Source organism: Mustela erminea, chromosome 9, assembly GCF_009829155.1.
Source record: "Mustela erminea isolate mMusErm1 chromosome 9, mMusErm1.Pri, whole genome shotgun sequence".
NCBI classification, from domain to species: Eukaryota; Metazoa; Chordata; class Mammalia; order Carnivora; family Mustelidae; genus Mustela; species Mustela erminea.
Genome location: NC_045622.1, coordinates 79,040,396 through 79,055,989, shown reverse-complemented (window position 1 = coordinate 79,055,989; position 15,594 = coordinate 79,040,396). Strand labels below are relative to the sequence as shown.

Below are 15,594 nucleotides of genomic sequence, written 5' to 3'. Positions count from 1 at the left end.
GGCACAGTGAGGAACACAGGGGAGGGAGGAGGTGGAGGAGTCTTCCGGGACTGAATTTGCCGGTTACTGAAACTGAAGCAAACATTTTCAAACTTTGAGCTTTAGGTTCTTTTAGGTTCTTTATCTGGAGAGAGGGGAAGTGATTTTATCTGTGATTCTATCTGTCCTACCTTACTAGGTGTCGGAAGAATCAAATAAAAGGATACCTTCTGACTGCACTTAGGAAATGTTGATGAACCACAGTTCCTGAGGGCCTATCTCTGACAACATATAGACATAGAAGAAGGGGAGGTGAATTTTAAAGACATTAATGAAACAGAAGGGCCTTCAGACCACTCTCATTTTTTATAGACATAAATAATATTATAATGTAGACTTTTCATATACTCTTTCTATGAAGAAGTAAATGATTCTGATAGTGTAATGTGCTCAGGCCTGGTCAGTTGGGGTCAGGCCTGGACTGAAATCATGGGATGTAAAGTTCTAGATTATTACCCAGCTTCCTTGATTCTTATCCAATTTTCTCATCTCTTAAGGGAAGAGATATTTTGAGAATTAAATATGTAATGCCTACATCCATAGTGCTAAGAACCCAGTAAGCACTCAATGCTTATGGTAATAATAAGGAAAGAGAGTATTACTACCCTGTCTACTACTACCAGTCTCACCAACATGTCAAGAACATGATCTAATGCAGAATCTACACTCTACAAAATCTTTCTCATCTTGGCCATCTTGCAGACTCAAGATTTCATGGCATATTGTGAAAATGACTTCTAAGGGAGTTTTAAGTTCCTTGGCTAAAATCAATGGAAAGCAGAGAATTCTATGGAAATAGAAAAAAAAATCTGGATTATTGGTCAGAGCATCAGCTCTACCCAAACAGCTGTGAACTCTGGAGGAGGAGGCATGGGGTTAGTAGAGAGTGGTAATAATGGTCACTTTTTCTCCCAGATCTGCAAAACTAGTTACTCTTTGGTCTGCCTCCCCAAATGGTCATTTTGAAGATGTTTTGATAACCGGATATGAAAATGCTTTGTAAACAAGTGATAAACAACAGCAACAATAAAACCATAGCCATTTCCTATCAACCTGCCAGAAGAAATGACAGTCTTCAAATGCTGGATAATTGCCCGTACATTATTCATCACCTAACGTTTACTGCTCAAGATACCTACACACAAAACATCTTTCCCACTTCAAGAAAGGAAAAGCACAAGTGGAATCTAAGTGCACATAATTGATTTTCATTTCTCTCTTGCCAATTGCCTAGAAATTAGGTTTTTAAAATTTTATAACAACGATGGTCACCACACACACATACACACACAGGGGGTGGTACAAATGGGGACACTTAAACTTTCTCCAAAATTAAAGTTTAAAAAAAGAATCAAAATCAGTTATTTCCCTAAGTGAAAGTCTAAACTCAAGCAAGTAACATGACATCCTTTTTCTCAGGTTAATATGTCATATACTTCTGTAAATGCCCTTCCCAGGTATTTGGTATCCTTTCCATATGCATCCAGAACGTCAAGGAACAAAGAAACTATTTGTAATACGTAAATTGTAAAAAGGTAGGCTGTAATAAAGTTTAAAGATTTTAATAATTATTTGGAACATATAATTGAATTTTCATTACATGGAATTAAACAGAAAATAATAATAAACACAACAGATAATAAAACATATGATACATAATACAGCATTTATTTTTCCAGCCTACTTTAAAGTTTGACCAAAATAGAAAAAAAAAACCTCACATTTTTTCCACTATTAAAAATGTTTTTCCTTAGACACGTTTGTCATGCATTCTAAACACAAGTGCATTCTGAAACTAAATTATATAATGTAGAAATTTGTTGCTATTTTAATATACAGGATTTTACCCTCTGTTGGTCTTTGAAAGAAAGATGCTTGTTTATCAGAAAACCCACTAATTATACAGTAGCAAAATCTCACTAATTCTATAGAGCTCCCTGAACTTAATCCAAAGACATTTTATCAACACATCAAATACAATGCAGGTACATGCAGAGAAGAACAAACAAAACCCTCAGCAGTTGTAAATTCATATATTTGATTTCCAATGACTTTTACTTTATGATATAAAAATAATTTTGGGACTCTGCTATAGACTAGGACCAAATATGCCCAAGGGGAATGACAAAAGTTCATTTTAAATCTGAGCATGTTAACCCAACAAGCCGAGGAATCTGACCTGGCAGAGGAGCATCATTAATAATTTTAGTATTTTAAAGAGATTTTTAAGTACTAATTCCTTTGTTATTCATTCTAACTTCAAGTACCCCCCCCCGCCGATTATTCACCTTTCTTGTCGCCCGTTCCTACCACATCTAAATTTAATGTTTAAGAGAGAACAACATTCTCCTCTCCTAAAATGAAAAATTTTCCTAAAGCTCTAATTATATTCCGCCACTTTCTCTGGTAAAGAACTAGACTTACAGACTCCTTTCCTAAAGTGCTCTGATGTTCACTCTATAGGATTCCAGTTTTGTGTCATTCTGTATGTAACATCCTACATTCCATAGAGTGTACTCTATCACATTTTGTTTTCATTAAATGATTCTTTTGCAATGAACAGAAAAACACCTGAGTATAAGAAGCCTTTTGTTTTTAGCATTCATTGAATGGAAGCTCATTTTCCTCAGTGAAACAGGCCAAGGTGATTCCGGTGGGAGAGCTTCTCCTGTCTCAGGGTTGTGGTTTGGTAAATTCCTTGTCATAGCTACGGTTACTGCAGTGGGTAGAGAGAAATTTTGAAAGGAGGCTCTTGAAAAAGTATGTTTTCGATATTCGGATAAAACAGGCAGCTCAGCTGGTGAAATAAGAGCCGGCCTGCGATCCAAGAGATGCTGTGTGGCCTTGGCAGACCACTTCGTCACTCTGAAGGCTGGTCTGTCCTTGACCACCTCTGTCAAACAAGAGATCTGGACTGAATGATCCAGAGGTTTCTGCCATGTATGCTCTTCTAGGACTCCAGTGGGTCATCATTTGCCCATCAATCCTGATTTTATAACTGTTTTTTAATTAAAATCTCCTGAGACGCTAACTTGCAATTAAAATCCCCTTCTCACAACATTATATCAAGATGATTGCTGGGACATCTGAGTGGCTCCATAGGCTAAGCATCTGCCTTCAGCTCAGGTCATGATCCCTGGGTCCTGGGATTAAGCCCCACTATGGGCTCCTTGCTTGGCCTCTCAGCCGCTGCTCCCCCTGCCTTGTGTGCTCTCTCCCTGACAAATAAATAAATAAAATCTTAAAAAAAAAAAAACACAAAACAAAAAGAGGATTGCAGGAATGGCAATGGTAAATAGAAAAAAAAAAAAAAAGAGATGATCTGATTTTAAACATTGTTAAATTTGGCATAAGTCATTTTGGAAATATTTGAACAAATCAACAAAGTTTTTATTCCTAAAATTTACAACTGCTGATATGGGTAATTGAATGTTTTATTTTTCTTGCTTTTTGCCAAATGACAAATTGTTATAAACAAATTATGCATCAGCCACTGACCTGCCCATTGATTTGTTCCTCCGGTCAGTGTAGTAGCACTTTTTCCTGAAAAATAATAGGAACAGGTGAAAACAGTCATGTGAAAAAAGAGAAACCAGTGAGTGACAACATTCAATCATACTGAGTATATTAACTCTCCAACTTCCACATACCTAAGACAAGAAATAAGCCAATATGATAGTATGTTGTCTTAATTTCAGATTTTAAGTCTCTAATAACAAAAAACTTTGATACTAGATATGGTGCATAAACAATGAATCTTGGAACACTGAAAAAATAAAATAAAATTTAAAAAAACTTTGATAAATTAATAGATCACTTCTAAATATTTGACTTTTAATTCCATTTTTTGAGTCTGTCTTCTGCTACCCAATGCATATTAACTGGATCATTTCCTTATATGAACTGATCCATTCTTCCATCCATCCTTCCACTTATTTATATTTCTATCTAAACACATATGCAGTATGGAGCTATTCTGCGAGCTACGTTAAGGTATAACCATTAAAAATGTAGAGGAAAAAATGAGGGCTTCTCCCTCAAAGAGTCTCCTTTACAGTTGAGGACACAAGTGATAGTTCAAATAAATTGTGATAATGCAGGAAAACAGAGTGCTAAGGAAGGACCTAGGATGGGGTCTCAATTAGTTTTTGTAGATGAAGGAGAAAGGAGTCAGAAAAACCTTCCCAGAGCATGTATTATCTGTGGTGAATCTTGAGGTATGAGTGGGAGTCGTCCTCTGAATAAAGTACGTAGGACACAGTATTCTTGATAGAGGCCGCAGCATGTGACATGGGTTTATAGGAGCAACACCAAGTATTTTCAGATTCAGGAAACTGCAGCTACTTTGGTGGTCTCTGGAGTATAAAATTGCAAGTTGAGCACAGTGATAAAAGAGCTGGCAGGGATGGTGAAGAAGGCACAGATAATGAGGCGTCTTACCACTGACTCTAAGGTTCTTGGATAAAAAACAATGGATGAAAAACATTGAGTGTATTAAGTAGGTGTGCAGCATGTCTGATTTCAGAGAATCCAGAAGTTTGTGACAGAGGATAATTCATCTCCTTAAAGATTCTTAGCAGGTCCTCATTTTGGAGCTCAGAAATCTCATAGTCAAGGCTTTCTAAAATGCCTTTTTTCCCCCACCCAACAAAACCCATTTCAGAGGATCAGTAAATTCCTCCCTCTGTGGCATCTAAAAAGCAGAGCTGAGTCAGGACAATCGATATTTGGTCCTAACTGTGTTATTAACTGCTTAGAAAACTTGAAAACCTGAACTACCATATTTCATGGCAAACACTAGTTTTACTGCTAAAAACGATATATTTTTTTCAGTTGTCCTTGACATACCTCAATACTAAATTCAAATATGAAATTTCAAGTCTTGCCATGTCTATCCTAAACTCATTTAAATATCTTCCCCTTCATTTTTTCAAATATACAGAAAATTCATGTGCATACGTAATTCCATCCCCACTGGAATATAAACCATCTTCTTTCTGAACTGCCTCTACACAGATTGTCTTGCACTATTTCATCATCATTATATAACTGATAATAGACTATCTTCTACAGGACACTGAGCCTCTTGAAAGTAGTGGTTTTATTTCATTTGACTTTGTATGCAGGCTGTATATTTGGCTCACTGTTTGATAAATAGCAGGTGCTCAGCTAGCTGATGAGTAAATGAATGAGTCTTTGTTTAATTTACAGTTGCATTTATTTCCTTCAGTGCCTGAGATCACTTTGCACTTAATATTAACATTTGCTAAATGACGAATTATTTTTTTAAAGCTACAAATGTAGAAATTAGTTTAAAATAGTTTTTTGCACCAAAAAACATAGAAATGTTATATAGAGGAGATAAAAATTATTATTATCAACCACAGATACAGTAAGGAATATTGCAAGGGGACATTTAGATTTAATACAAGTCTCCATTTATCTTTATTGTTGCCAGTTTGAAATTTCTCATAAACTTTTTTTTTTTTATCTTTGAAGTGCTTTGGTGACAATAAGGAAAAAACAAAGGAAGAAAGCCACAAAGGATGAATATATACACTTTTCAGAGTAATATTATAAAAGCAAATAAAAATGAAGAGACTCACTTTTCCTAACTAACACTCTTTATCAGTTAAATTCACGATGAACTATGTGTGACAATTAGTGCTGTTGGGTCCTCTTGCTTGAGGACTGGTTATTGTTTATCTGTTTGGCTATATTAAAGGATGAGATTTCTTTCTGTCTTTGCAATCACTAAGCAAACTGCCTGTGATGTACATCACATTTTGATTTAACACTTAGGCAATAATACAAGCATTTTCTTTCTCTTACACTTTTGTGAAGTTTTCTTGGTTGGGGGAGATTTTGTTTTTTCCCCCAAGTGTATTTTTAATCCATGACGTCAATAATAACTTGCTCTTTTCCTTAATTCTTCTTCATAAGTGAACCAGCAGGACCAAATAATTTTCTACCCATAATCCTCCACCCTGTACTTTATTAACTACATATTGTTCACAGACAGAGCTTTCTTTATTTTCCCCCTAATTTTTCATTTGAACGATTCTATGATTTTATACCTTGCATCAAGGCAGCATCTATCTCCCGATCTACCTACCCAGCTATTTAGAACATCCACTCAAAACTGTAAGTAAATAATGATGGGAAGCACGGTTTTCCAAACCAGTGTTCCACTCATCCCTGTGGTCACAAGTGGAGATGCCTGCAGGGCCAAGGGGGATGGGCAGTCACCTGGGTGGAACCCTGGGTCCTCACCTTGTCAGGGAGAGTAGCTCCAGTTTTACCTATTTCATATGTCGGGCTCCCTGGTTGTTTCTAAGTTATTTTATTTTTGAGTGAAGTGTTCTTTGCATAGAAAAGTGATCTAAATTTAATCCCAATTGTGATGAAAAATTATTCTTAATGGTTTAAAAATATTCCCCCCCAATCTGCTATGTTTAAAATATTTGTGGGAGAAGATTAAGAATCCTATTAAGGAACTCAAATTGAGGGGGGAGGGGATGACTGAATCATCTTAAAATATGTTTGACTCTTTTATTACGAAAGGGGTAAGAATGAATAGGAACTACCTTTGAAACAAAAGAAAAATAACGAAAGCAGGACTTAATATTTCTGGAATGTGGAAGACACAAGCTAAGTCCTCGCTGATAGAAGAAAAATAAGAAAATTTGAACTATTTTCATCCTCTGAAATTTTCTTGGGTAGTTTCTGAAACATCAAGTCTAATACATAGGCCATATTTACTTTGGAAAAATAATCAAAAAAGGAAAGAGCTAGAAGATTTAAGTATAAAGTTCTATACATATATTTAAGTAGAGAATTTAAATAAAATGCTTAAGATTTCTGTTCATACAATAATTTCTCCTTATTGTATGGTAGGTTACAACTCTAATAATCTTTTCTGTATACATTTGCAGGTTTTCTTTGCGAAATACAATATGGAGGTTTTAATACTGAATACATATGTGGGATAGCCAAGCATGTATAAGCTTTTTTATGCATAAATCTTTTAAAAATTCTTGTCCTAAAAAGAAATATCTGTTTTTTCCTATTTAAGTTCTTTGTTATTGTATATTTTAATTTTAAGGCAGGATATATGTTCTTAAATTTGATAACAGTTAACAACTGGAAACTGACTCAGCCATCATAAAAACACTTTGCCACTTAGTTTATGCTTGTATAGCATTCTCTTTTTATGAGGCAATGGCTATGCCAAATTTCATGTGCACCTAATAAATAAATGAGAAGTTAGTTATTAAGGAGTTAATGTTACATCTATTATTTAAACTGATCTGGAAAATGTTCCAAGAAAACTCTGTGTTCCAGTATTTGTCAAACTGTTTTCCCAAGAACACCTACATATTAAGATTTTTTTAAAAATCCTATCCTCAAATGGAAAGGGTGCTTTGTAAAACCAACTCTTGAAATGTATAAAAATGGTCAGAATTACTAAAATATTAAAATTGCTAAGACAATACTTCTTTGCCATCTGCATCAGAATCCTGTGGGATGCTTGTTAAAAATGTATATACCTTCTGTTCTAGAATTTGTATGCCATAATCCCTGGGGGGAGGGCTCCAGGAACCTCATGTTTACTAAGTGTCTCAGGTGATTGTAATGCACTCTACAGGCAGCATGAGAGCCACTTCTCTAAAAATTCCTACAGTAAGTAAACTTACTGTTCAACTCAGAAATTCAGAAACATATTTGCTCACAGGATATTTTTCTCTTAAGATCCTGTGGAACTAGTATTCCTTTGATACATTTCTGAAAAATGTTGCATATTAGTTCTAATATTTATATTATTATATCATGAGAATTTAAACAACATTTTCTATCAGTTTTAGTAATGTATCAATTGTAAACATTATTTTAAAAGACATGTTATAGGGAGGCACGTGAGTAGTGCAGTCAGTTAAATGTCTGACTCATTCCCATATATCCTCTGAGATTGAGGACAGATCTAAGAGATTACGTGGTTGAACTGCAAGGAATGATTCTTGCTAACTGCTAGACCAAGAGAAACACTCTCTCTGCTTGCAAATGGATGCTACATATACATCCTGCCTTCCACTAAAGCCATGAGAGCTTATACCCACCCATATGAAATAAGAACTGAGACTGATCTTGGAAACAGGAAGTCAAACTCTGAAAACAACCATTTTTCCCTCCCTCTAGGCCAGTCCACCTAGAAACGTTATAAAACATCCAAGGGACCATAAATTTTATCACATTTGGCAAACATATGAGGAGGGAAAAAAAAAAAGTGTCCAAGATATTCTAACATTTGGAAGAAAAAGCTCTGTAGAAAGAGTTAATTAACATTTGTTTCTCTAAAGTTTTGCAAAGAACAGAACAATCTTTGAGATACATTGAGATAGAGTGAAGTAAAATTTGGAAGTACCTGAAGGGCATCCTGATATTTAGCCTTTCTGCATACTTGCACAGCGTATCCCATGGAATATGAATTTTAATAAACATGATATCAGGGTTTGCGACAGCTGGCTGCAAAGGATAGAAAGGCAGTTATCATTATGTAGAATCAAAGTTGATGATATTCTGCCACAATTTGATTTGAAAAGAAAGAACATGGTCACCGTGTCACCACATAAATCATTGTCACTGATTTAATCAGGATTTATATGAATAAAAATTTGTAATGCAGAAAAACCTTCATAAAAATGTAATAATGCCATTGCATATAAGAATGATTTTTCTTATATTGACTGTTATCAAGATCCGGAATACCCAACCAGAAAAATTGCGAGCCAGTTAGGAATCTTAAGTTATTCCTGTTGGAAACTTTATCATCATTCTGCTCAGAGGGACAGAAAACACTCACAGCTGTCACTAATCATTCATTGATTCATTCACTTACTCTTCTAGCAGATTTTATTGAGTAACTAATACCGGCTAGGTCCTATGAAAATCCTGGGAGAAAAAATGGAGCATAAATCATACAAGTCCATGACCCTACAGAGCTGTCAAATTTGCACACTTACTTTAACCTTTTAGTCCAGAAGAACTGAAGTGTCTTTGATCCACACAAAAGGTTTTTAAGCAGAATCAATTGTGCACCAAAATTATTAATGGGGCTTTTAACAAAATTCTAATTCTTAAGAATTCCCAGAATTGGATTCCATTGTTCTGAATATTTTGTTCATATTACTAATAGATAATCAGCTGCATTTTCAAAAAAGATTTTATTTATTTATCTGACAGAGAGAGAGAGATCACAAGTGTGTGGGGGGAGAGAGAGATCACAAGTGTGTGTCTGTTGAGCAGAGAGCATGACCTGAGCAGAAGGCAGAGGCTTAACCCACTGAGCCACCCAGAGCACCCCTGCAGCTGCATTTTGAACCAGATAATTATCAGGATTCTTAGATGTGTCCCACTAGGCTAAAATAGGTAACTATATAATTGACTAGTTTGGCCTTACATATCATTCATGGTCATATTCTTTTTTTTTTTTTAAGCCTAGACAGTTATTATTTTTTTTTAAAGATTTTATTTATCCATTTGACAGACAGAAATCACAAGTAGGCAGAGAGGCAGAGAGAGAGAGAGAGGAGGAAGCCGGCTCCCTGCTGAGCAGAGAGCCTAATGTGGGGCTCGATCCCAGGACCCTGGGATCATGACCTGAGCCAAAGGCAGAGGCTTAAGCCACTGAGACACCCAGTGCCCCTAAAGCCTAGACAGTTATTTTCTCAAGGTCCTGTACTATCTGAGGCCCACATAGCAAGAAGGATGAATGTGACTATTCTAGGAGTGAATTCCACAGAGTTTACCCTTCAGGTGGTTATTGATGCTAATATATAAAGGAACAATTATGTTTTGCTTTCACTTAGCAAGGTTGCTGGGTTAGACACAACTGGACTCTATTTGATTAGCACTGTTCATTTAAATTTCAGATAGCTGGAACTTCTCAAGAAACATAATCATCTTAAAAGCTCAGAAGTATGGAAGAAATTTATCATTTTAATTTAAAATCACATATATTTTATAATTAAACTGTACAGTTTTATGTTCACACATTAATATATTCATAAATTTATAATCAATACATTATATCCAAAATATAGCCCTGGGGGTGCCTGGGTGGCTCAGTGGGTTAGGCCTTTGCCTTTGGCCCAGGTCATGATCTCAGAGTCCTGGGATCAAGCCCCACATCAGGCTCTCTGCTCAACAGAGAGCCTCCTTCTCCCTCTTTCTCTGCCTGCCTCTCTCCTATTTGTGATCTCTCTCTCTCTGTGTCAAATAAATAAATAAAATCTTAAAACACATTTATTTTAAGATTTTATATATATATATATATATACATATATATAGCTTATATTTTAGGTGTGGCTGATTTCATAAGTTTGCAGAACAATATTTCAAGTATGTATCACCAATATTTAAAGAGTATTCTTAGAAAACCATGGGGCAATCATCTGACTGATACTCAGATATAGGGGGCATCATTGCCATAGGACAGGCACTTTTATTAAACAGCATTTGCTAAAGTTTATTTCCCAGAGTACAATGAAAAAAGAAGCAAGATATTCCATGGTCAATAAAATTTTGGATTTCTCGCTAGAGGACTTGTGAGACACTTTAATATGTGTGTACTTGCTAAAAATATCCAAGAAGGTGAAAAAGTAAATTAAATTTCCAAAATTTGGGGCCATGGATTATTTTTTTCTTGAGAGTTTATTGAGGTACTTGTATTTTGCAAATCATCATGGGAAAAATAGCAAAACATGCTTTCATATAAGTATAATTTCCAAAGAGCTTTCCTACTTTGAATATGCTTGTTTTAAATTACAGGTAAAAAATGTGGGAATTAAATTAACAATGACACAGTATATGTTAAATATTAACAGGCCTTTGAATTTAGACCACATGCACCCCAATGTTTATAGCAGCAATGTCCACAACAACCATACTATGGGACGAGACCCGATGTCCACTGATAGACGAATGGATAAAGAAGATGTGGTATACATATATAATGGGATATTACCCACCCATTAAGAACAATGAAATCTTGCCATTTGCAATGATGTGGATGGAACTGGAGGGTATTATGCTAAGAGAAATAAGTCAGTCAGGGAAGGACAAATACCATATGTTTTCACTCACGTGGAAATGAAGAAACAATACAGATAACATCGGGGAAGAGAAGGAAAAAATACAATAAGATAAAAACAGAGGGAGAGGCAAACCAGAAGAGACTCTTCAAACTGAAGGTTGTTGGTGGGGGGATGGGTAACTGGGTGATGGGTATTAAGGAGGGCACTTAATGTAATGAGCCCTGGATGTTACATGCAACTAATGAATCACTAAATTCTACCCCTGAAACTGCACTACATGTTAACTAAATTGAATTCAATTAAAAAAAAAAGAGAAAGGTTTCTGTGTAGGAGTGATAGATCAAGAAAATCTTTCTAAACATACAAAACATAAGCATTTAAACGACTCCTTCAATGAGGCAAGTGAAAGAAGAATGTCATGTTTTATTATAGTTTTTCCTGCTTTAGTCATACAAAAGTTCTTATATTCAAACTGATAACAAAGATCTTTCTTTTGAAATTATAGTGCTGGCTACTGGTGCTAGACCAACTTGCCTTTTCACTTACCAGGCACAACTTAAAGTTCTTCAATCCTAACTGCTTACTTAGAAAAAAAAAAAAAAAATCACATGGTATGGTAGACAGAACAAAGTGTTTGGAATCACAAAGACTTAAGCACTAATTCCATCTTTACCATTTACTTAGCTCTGTGAGCTTGGGGATATTACCTTATCTCTCTGATCCTGCTTTCTCTCCTGAGAACTGGAGACAATGATCTTAACTCACAGAGCTGTTAGGAGTGTTATGAGAGGCTGGACACAGAAACTACTCAAGTGTAAGAGGATATCCTGAATTGTTCATTCTCTGTCAAGAGCATGCTTCTTTAATCAGACGTGAGCCAAAATAATAGCTAATTTCAAAGCTTCACTAGAATCTTTCTCTCACACGCTCTTTCTCTTTTTTCTCTGTAATTCTTTATCCTTTAGTTGTGTAAGCCTTCAATAATAGGCCTCTTGAGTTATACAATTATAAAACCAGGAACAACCTATATTTGGGGGAAATTCTACAGTAACTAGAATCAAGTGATTAAAGAATTAAATATTTTTCTGGTAATATAAACTGGGTATAATTGTAATATAACTGTATTTCTGTGGACTAGGGTCTCTTTGGAAAATATCTCTTCCTTTGTATTTAAATTATCCTATACCTGTATGTTATAGCTAGTTCCTAGGGAGAAGTGGGCTCTTTTTTAGCAGCTATAAAGAGAGAAAAAAATGACACCCTCAAGATTACAGAAAACATATCAGGTATTAATTTTCCTCAGATTCTGGAAGAAAGGCCTCTGTGAAATGAATGAGTCTAGACACAGACAAAAACCAATCTATACCAGACTGACACATTCTACGTGTGGAATGATTTAAGACTGAGTAACAAGCCCTTGAGAAATGCACTGATGTTTGAACATTGCATTCCCTCCGATGGTACCATGTGAGTTTGAAAGTAGGAATCTCTATTGTGAAACACACAGTTCCTGGGACAAAAAAAAAATGGTCTTTCAGGAGCTGGACCTTAATCTAGTGTCAATGGAGATCTCATTTTCATTCAGAGCATCATGGTTCCTGAAGCCTAGGCATGTTGGTTGCCAGAGTACAGTTGTGGCATGAACAAGGTGTGAATGACACACGTTTTAGGAGAGGTATTAGAGGGTTTAACTCCCACAGCAGGAGAGCTTGGGTTCTATTCTACCAGGGGTATCCTGATTTGTTTTACCTTACAGTATGTACAATCAGAGTCGATCACTCTCTTCTTCCCCACAGCTCCCACCCTGGTCTAAACCATCATCATCTCTGGCTTAGATTCCTACAGTGCTGTCCAACAGAGTCTCTGCTCACATTCTTGCCCCCAATAATGTATTCATAGCATAAGAGCCAGAGTAACTCTTTAAAATAGAACTTAGATCATATAACTTCTCAGAACCCTTTCGCATTCAGAGTGAAAGCCAAAGTGTTTTCAGTGACCTACACAGCCTTTTATAATCTCATGCTCAATATCTTGCTAATCACTCTCTCCTACTACCTTACCCCTCACTCATTCTACTTCTTATCTTCTGGTCATTTGTTGCAACTTGCTTGTCCTTGCCCCATCTTTCTCACCTTCTCTATTCTTTTCCTTGTTGTATTTATTATCTTCTAATATGTGAACCTATTTATTTATGTTAGTGCCATGGAAGAAGCAATCTTCATTTTATTCATTTATGTTTACTAAGCACTGAGTTCCATGCTGGGCACAGAGTAGTCACTCACTAAACATTTGTTGAATGGATGAATGAGTGAGTTAACTTATTTTAAGTACACGTCCTATGTAACTTGTACCTCACCAAGAGATGATGGAAACAAGAATGCAAATAAACCAGAATTATTCTGGAAGAGGCACTATGTCAAAATTCAAATTAGCATCATGAATAGCTGGCATAGCACTGATTATTAATTCATTCCTGTCAACCTTTAAGATGTGAAAATATCTAATACACTTAAATAAAAGAGATGCTTTAGAAAGATGTTTCTACATTAATTCTACCATCAAGGAGTGAAATGTCAAGCTAAGTGCACATACAGCTAGAACATTTCTAATTTTATATGACTTAACTTTAAATATATATAGATCTTTTTCAAGCAGCATGAACTGTCTTCTTTTATAACTTCCTCAACTTAATTTCTCTTTTGTTATACCTCTACTTAAAACAAAACAAAAGTAGTTTCGTGTTCTTGCAGCTACTGAGCAGGGGGTTGGTGAAGGGACGGTGTTGCCAGGGAGAAAGATTACTTTCCCCCTTGGAATCAAAAGCTCCCAATCTGCCGCTATTCTGTTAGCTCTGATGAAGGCAGCCTTTTTGGATGGAACAAACACCCACCGCCTTCACACTTCACATTATTATTTAATTATTCCATCCAAAATTCCCAAGAAGTAGAATATTCACTCTTGAGAGAAGGAATTTAAAAACTTGAGTTTTTACAAAGTCACTCTCTGCAAGCCAGTGGCAGAGAGCTGAAAGAAAACAGAATGTGGTAGTTGAAAAAGAACAGATCTAAGAAGACAAATTGCTCATACAACCTGAAAGTGTACTTGGAACACAAGCACAGTTACAGATCATCTACCTCTTCATTCATATGGCCTTCCAATATGAATCCCTAACTATTGATGATGTGATCATCTAGAAATTGTCCATGTGAACGTGTGATACAATGAGGATTTGAAACCTGTTCTCTGCCAGACTCAAGGCTTAGCTCTGGTGAATGTAAATTTAAAAACTGGGAACTTGTTCCCTGAGGGATATTCCTATTTTTCAGCTAACAAGTCTGATACTTGCTGACATGTTCATAATTTCCTTTTCTCTATCCTCATATCACAAGCCCTTTCTTTTCCCTCCCCTCCCTCTTCTCACCCTCTCCTCACCCTTCTTTCCCATCACCATTTAAGCATCTCATATAAGAATAAAGAAAGAAGGAGAGAATGAAACCTCCTAAGAGCTCTTGCCCATCTCTGGCTACTGCTTTCCATCCTCCCACCCCCAGGGTAACATTTGCTGCTGACTCTGCTTTTCCACTCTTCAAACCATGTCCATCTTGCTTGCACGTCTGTCTCCTCAGAGAGAGGATTCTCCTTGCTTTCACCAAAGATTTTTCTCAACCTCCAATGGAACGAGCCTCCTTCTTGTCTTACTGGACTGCTCAGCAGTACGTTACCCTGCTAGTCCCTTTTCCTTGTGACGCCTCTTCTCTGCCTCTTCCATCTACCTCCAACTCCTTCAAATGTCTACTCTCCTCTCCTACATTTTACAGGCTGTCCCCTAGATGCATTTTCTTTTCTTCTCTCTAGTGGCTTCATCCTAATACGTGGCTTATATTACCATCTATGTACTAAAGACAAAAGCATTAACTTTCAGTTCACACTCCTCAGTGGGCTCTAACACAAAATTCAAACATTTTCTACTTATATTTCTCAAAGGTCCCTTAATTACTAGCTTACGATCTTTGTTCCCATAATCCCACTCCACTTTCTCCCCGAATTTGCTCTCTTCTTGTCAAAAGTAGTTTTGTACTGGCTATTCTTTCTGCGAATAGCATTCTGTCCCCTAATCTTCCCATGATGGACTCCTTTTCATTTATAACTCTTTCGGATCACACATGCATACATAACTAACTACCTAGCCACATTCCCTATATAAGTTATTCTGTTTTAGGGGCACCTGGGTGGCTCAGTCAGTTAAGGATCTGACTCCTGATTTCAGCTCAGATCATGGTCACCATGGGTGTAAGATCAAGCCCCTTGTTAGACTGCATGCTCAGTGGGGAGTTTGCTTGAGATTCTCTTCCTTCCTCTTCCTCCGACCCTCCCCCAACACATACAAACTCCTGCTAATCCTCTTTCTCTCAAATAAATAAAACTTGAAAAAAAAACTTTAATAAATTATTCTGTTTTAATA

The 15,594-nt window shown here is 36.3% G+C and overlaps 1 protein-coding gene across 3 annotated transcripts in view; it reads right to left on the bottom strand.

Moving 5' to 3' along the window:
* ANO3 (anoctamin 3) overlaps positions 1-15,594 on the bottom strand; it is a 411,475-nt gene that overhangs the window by 103,207 nt on the left and 292,674 nt on the right. For all 3 annotated transcript variants that reach the window (XM_032359616.1, XM_032359617.1, XM_032359618.1), the window contains 2 exons: positions 8,462-8,562; positions 3,538-3,582 (listed from right to left, as the gene is read on the bottom strand). In XM_032359616.1, the coding sequence (XP_032215507.1) occupies positions 3,538-3,582; positions 8,462-8,562 (146 nt within the window). The remainder of the gene's footprint in view (positions 1-3,537; positions 3,583-8,461; positions 8,563-15,594) is intronic.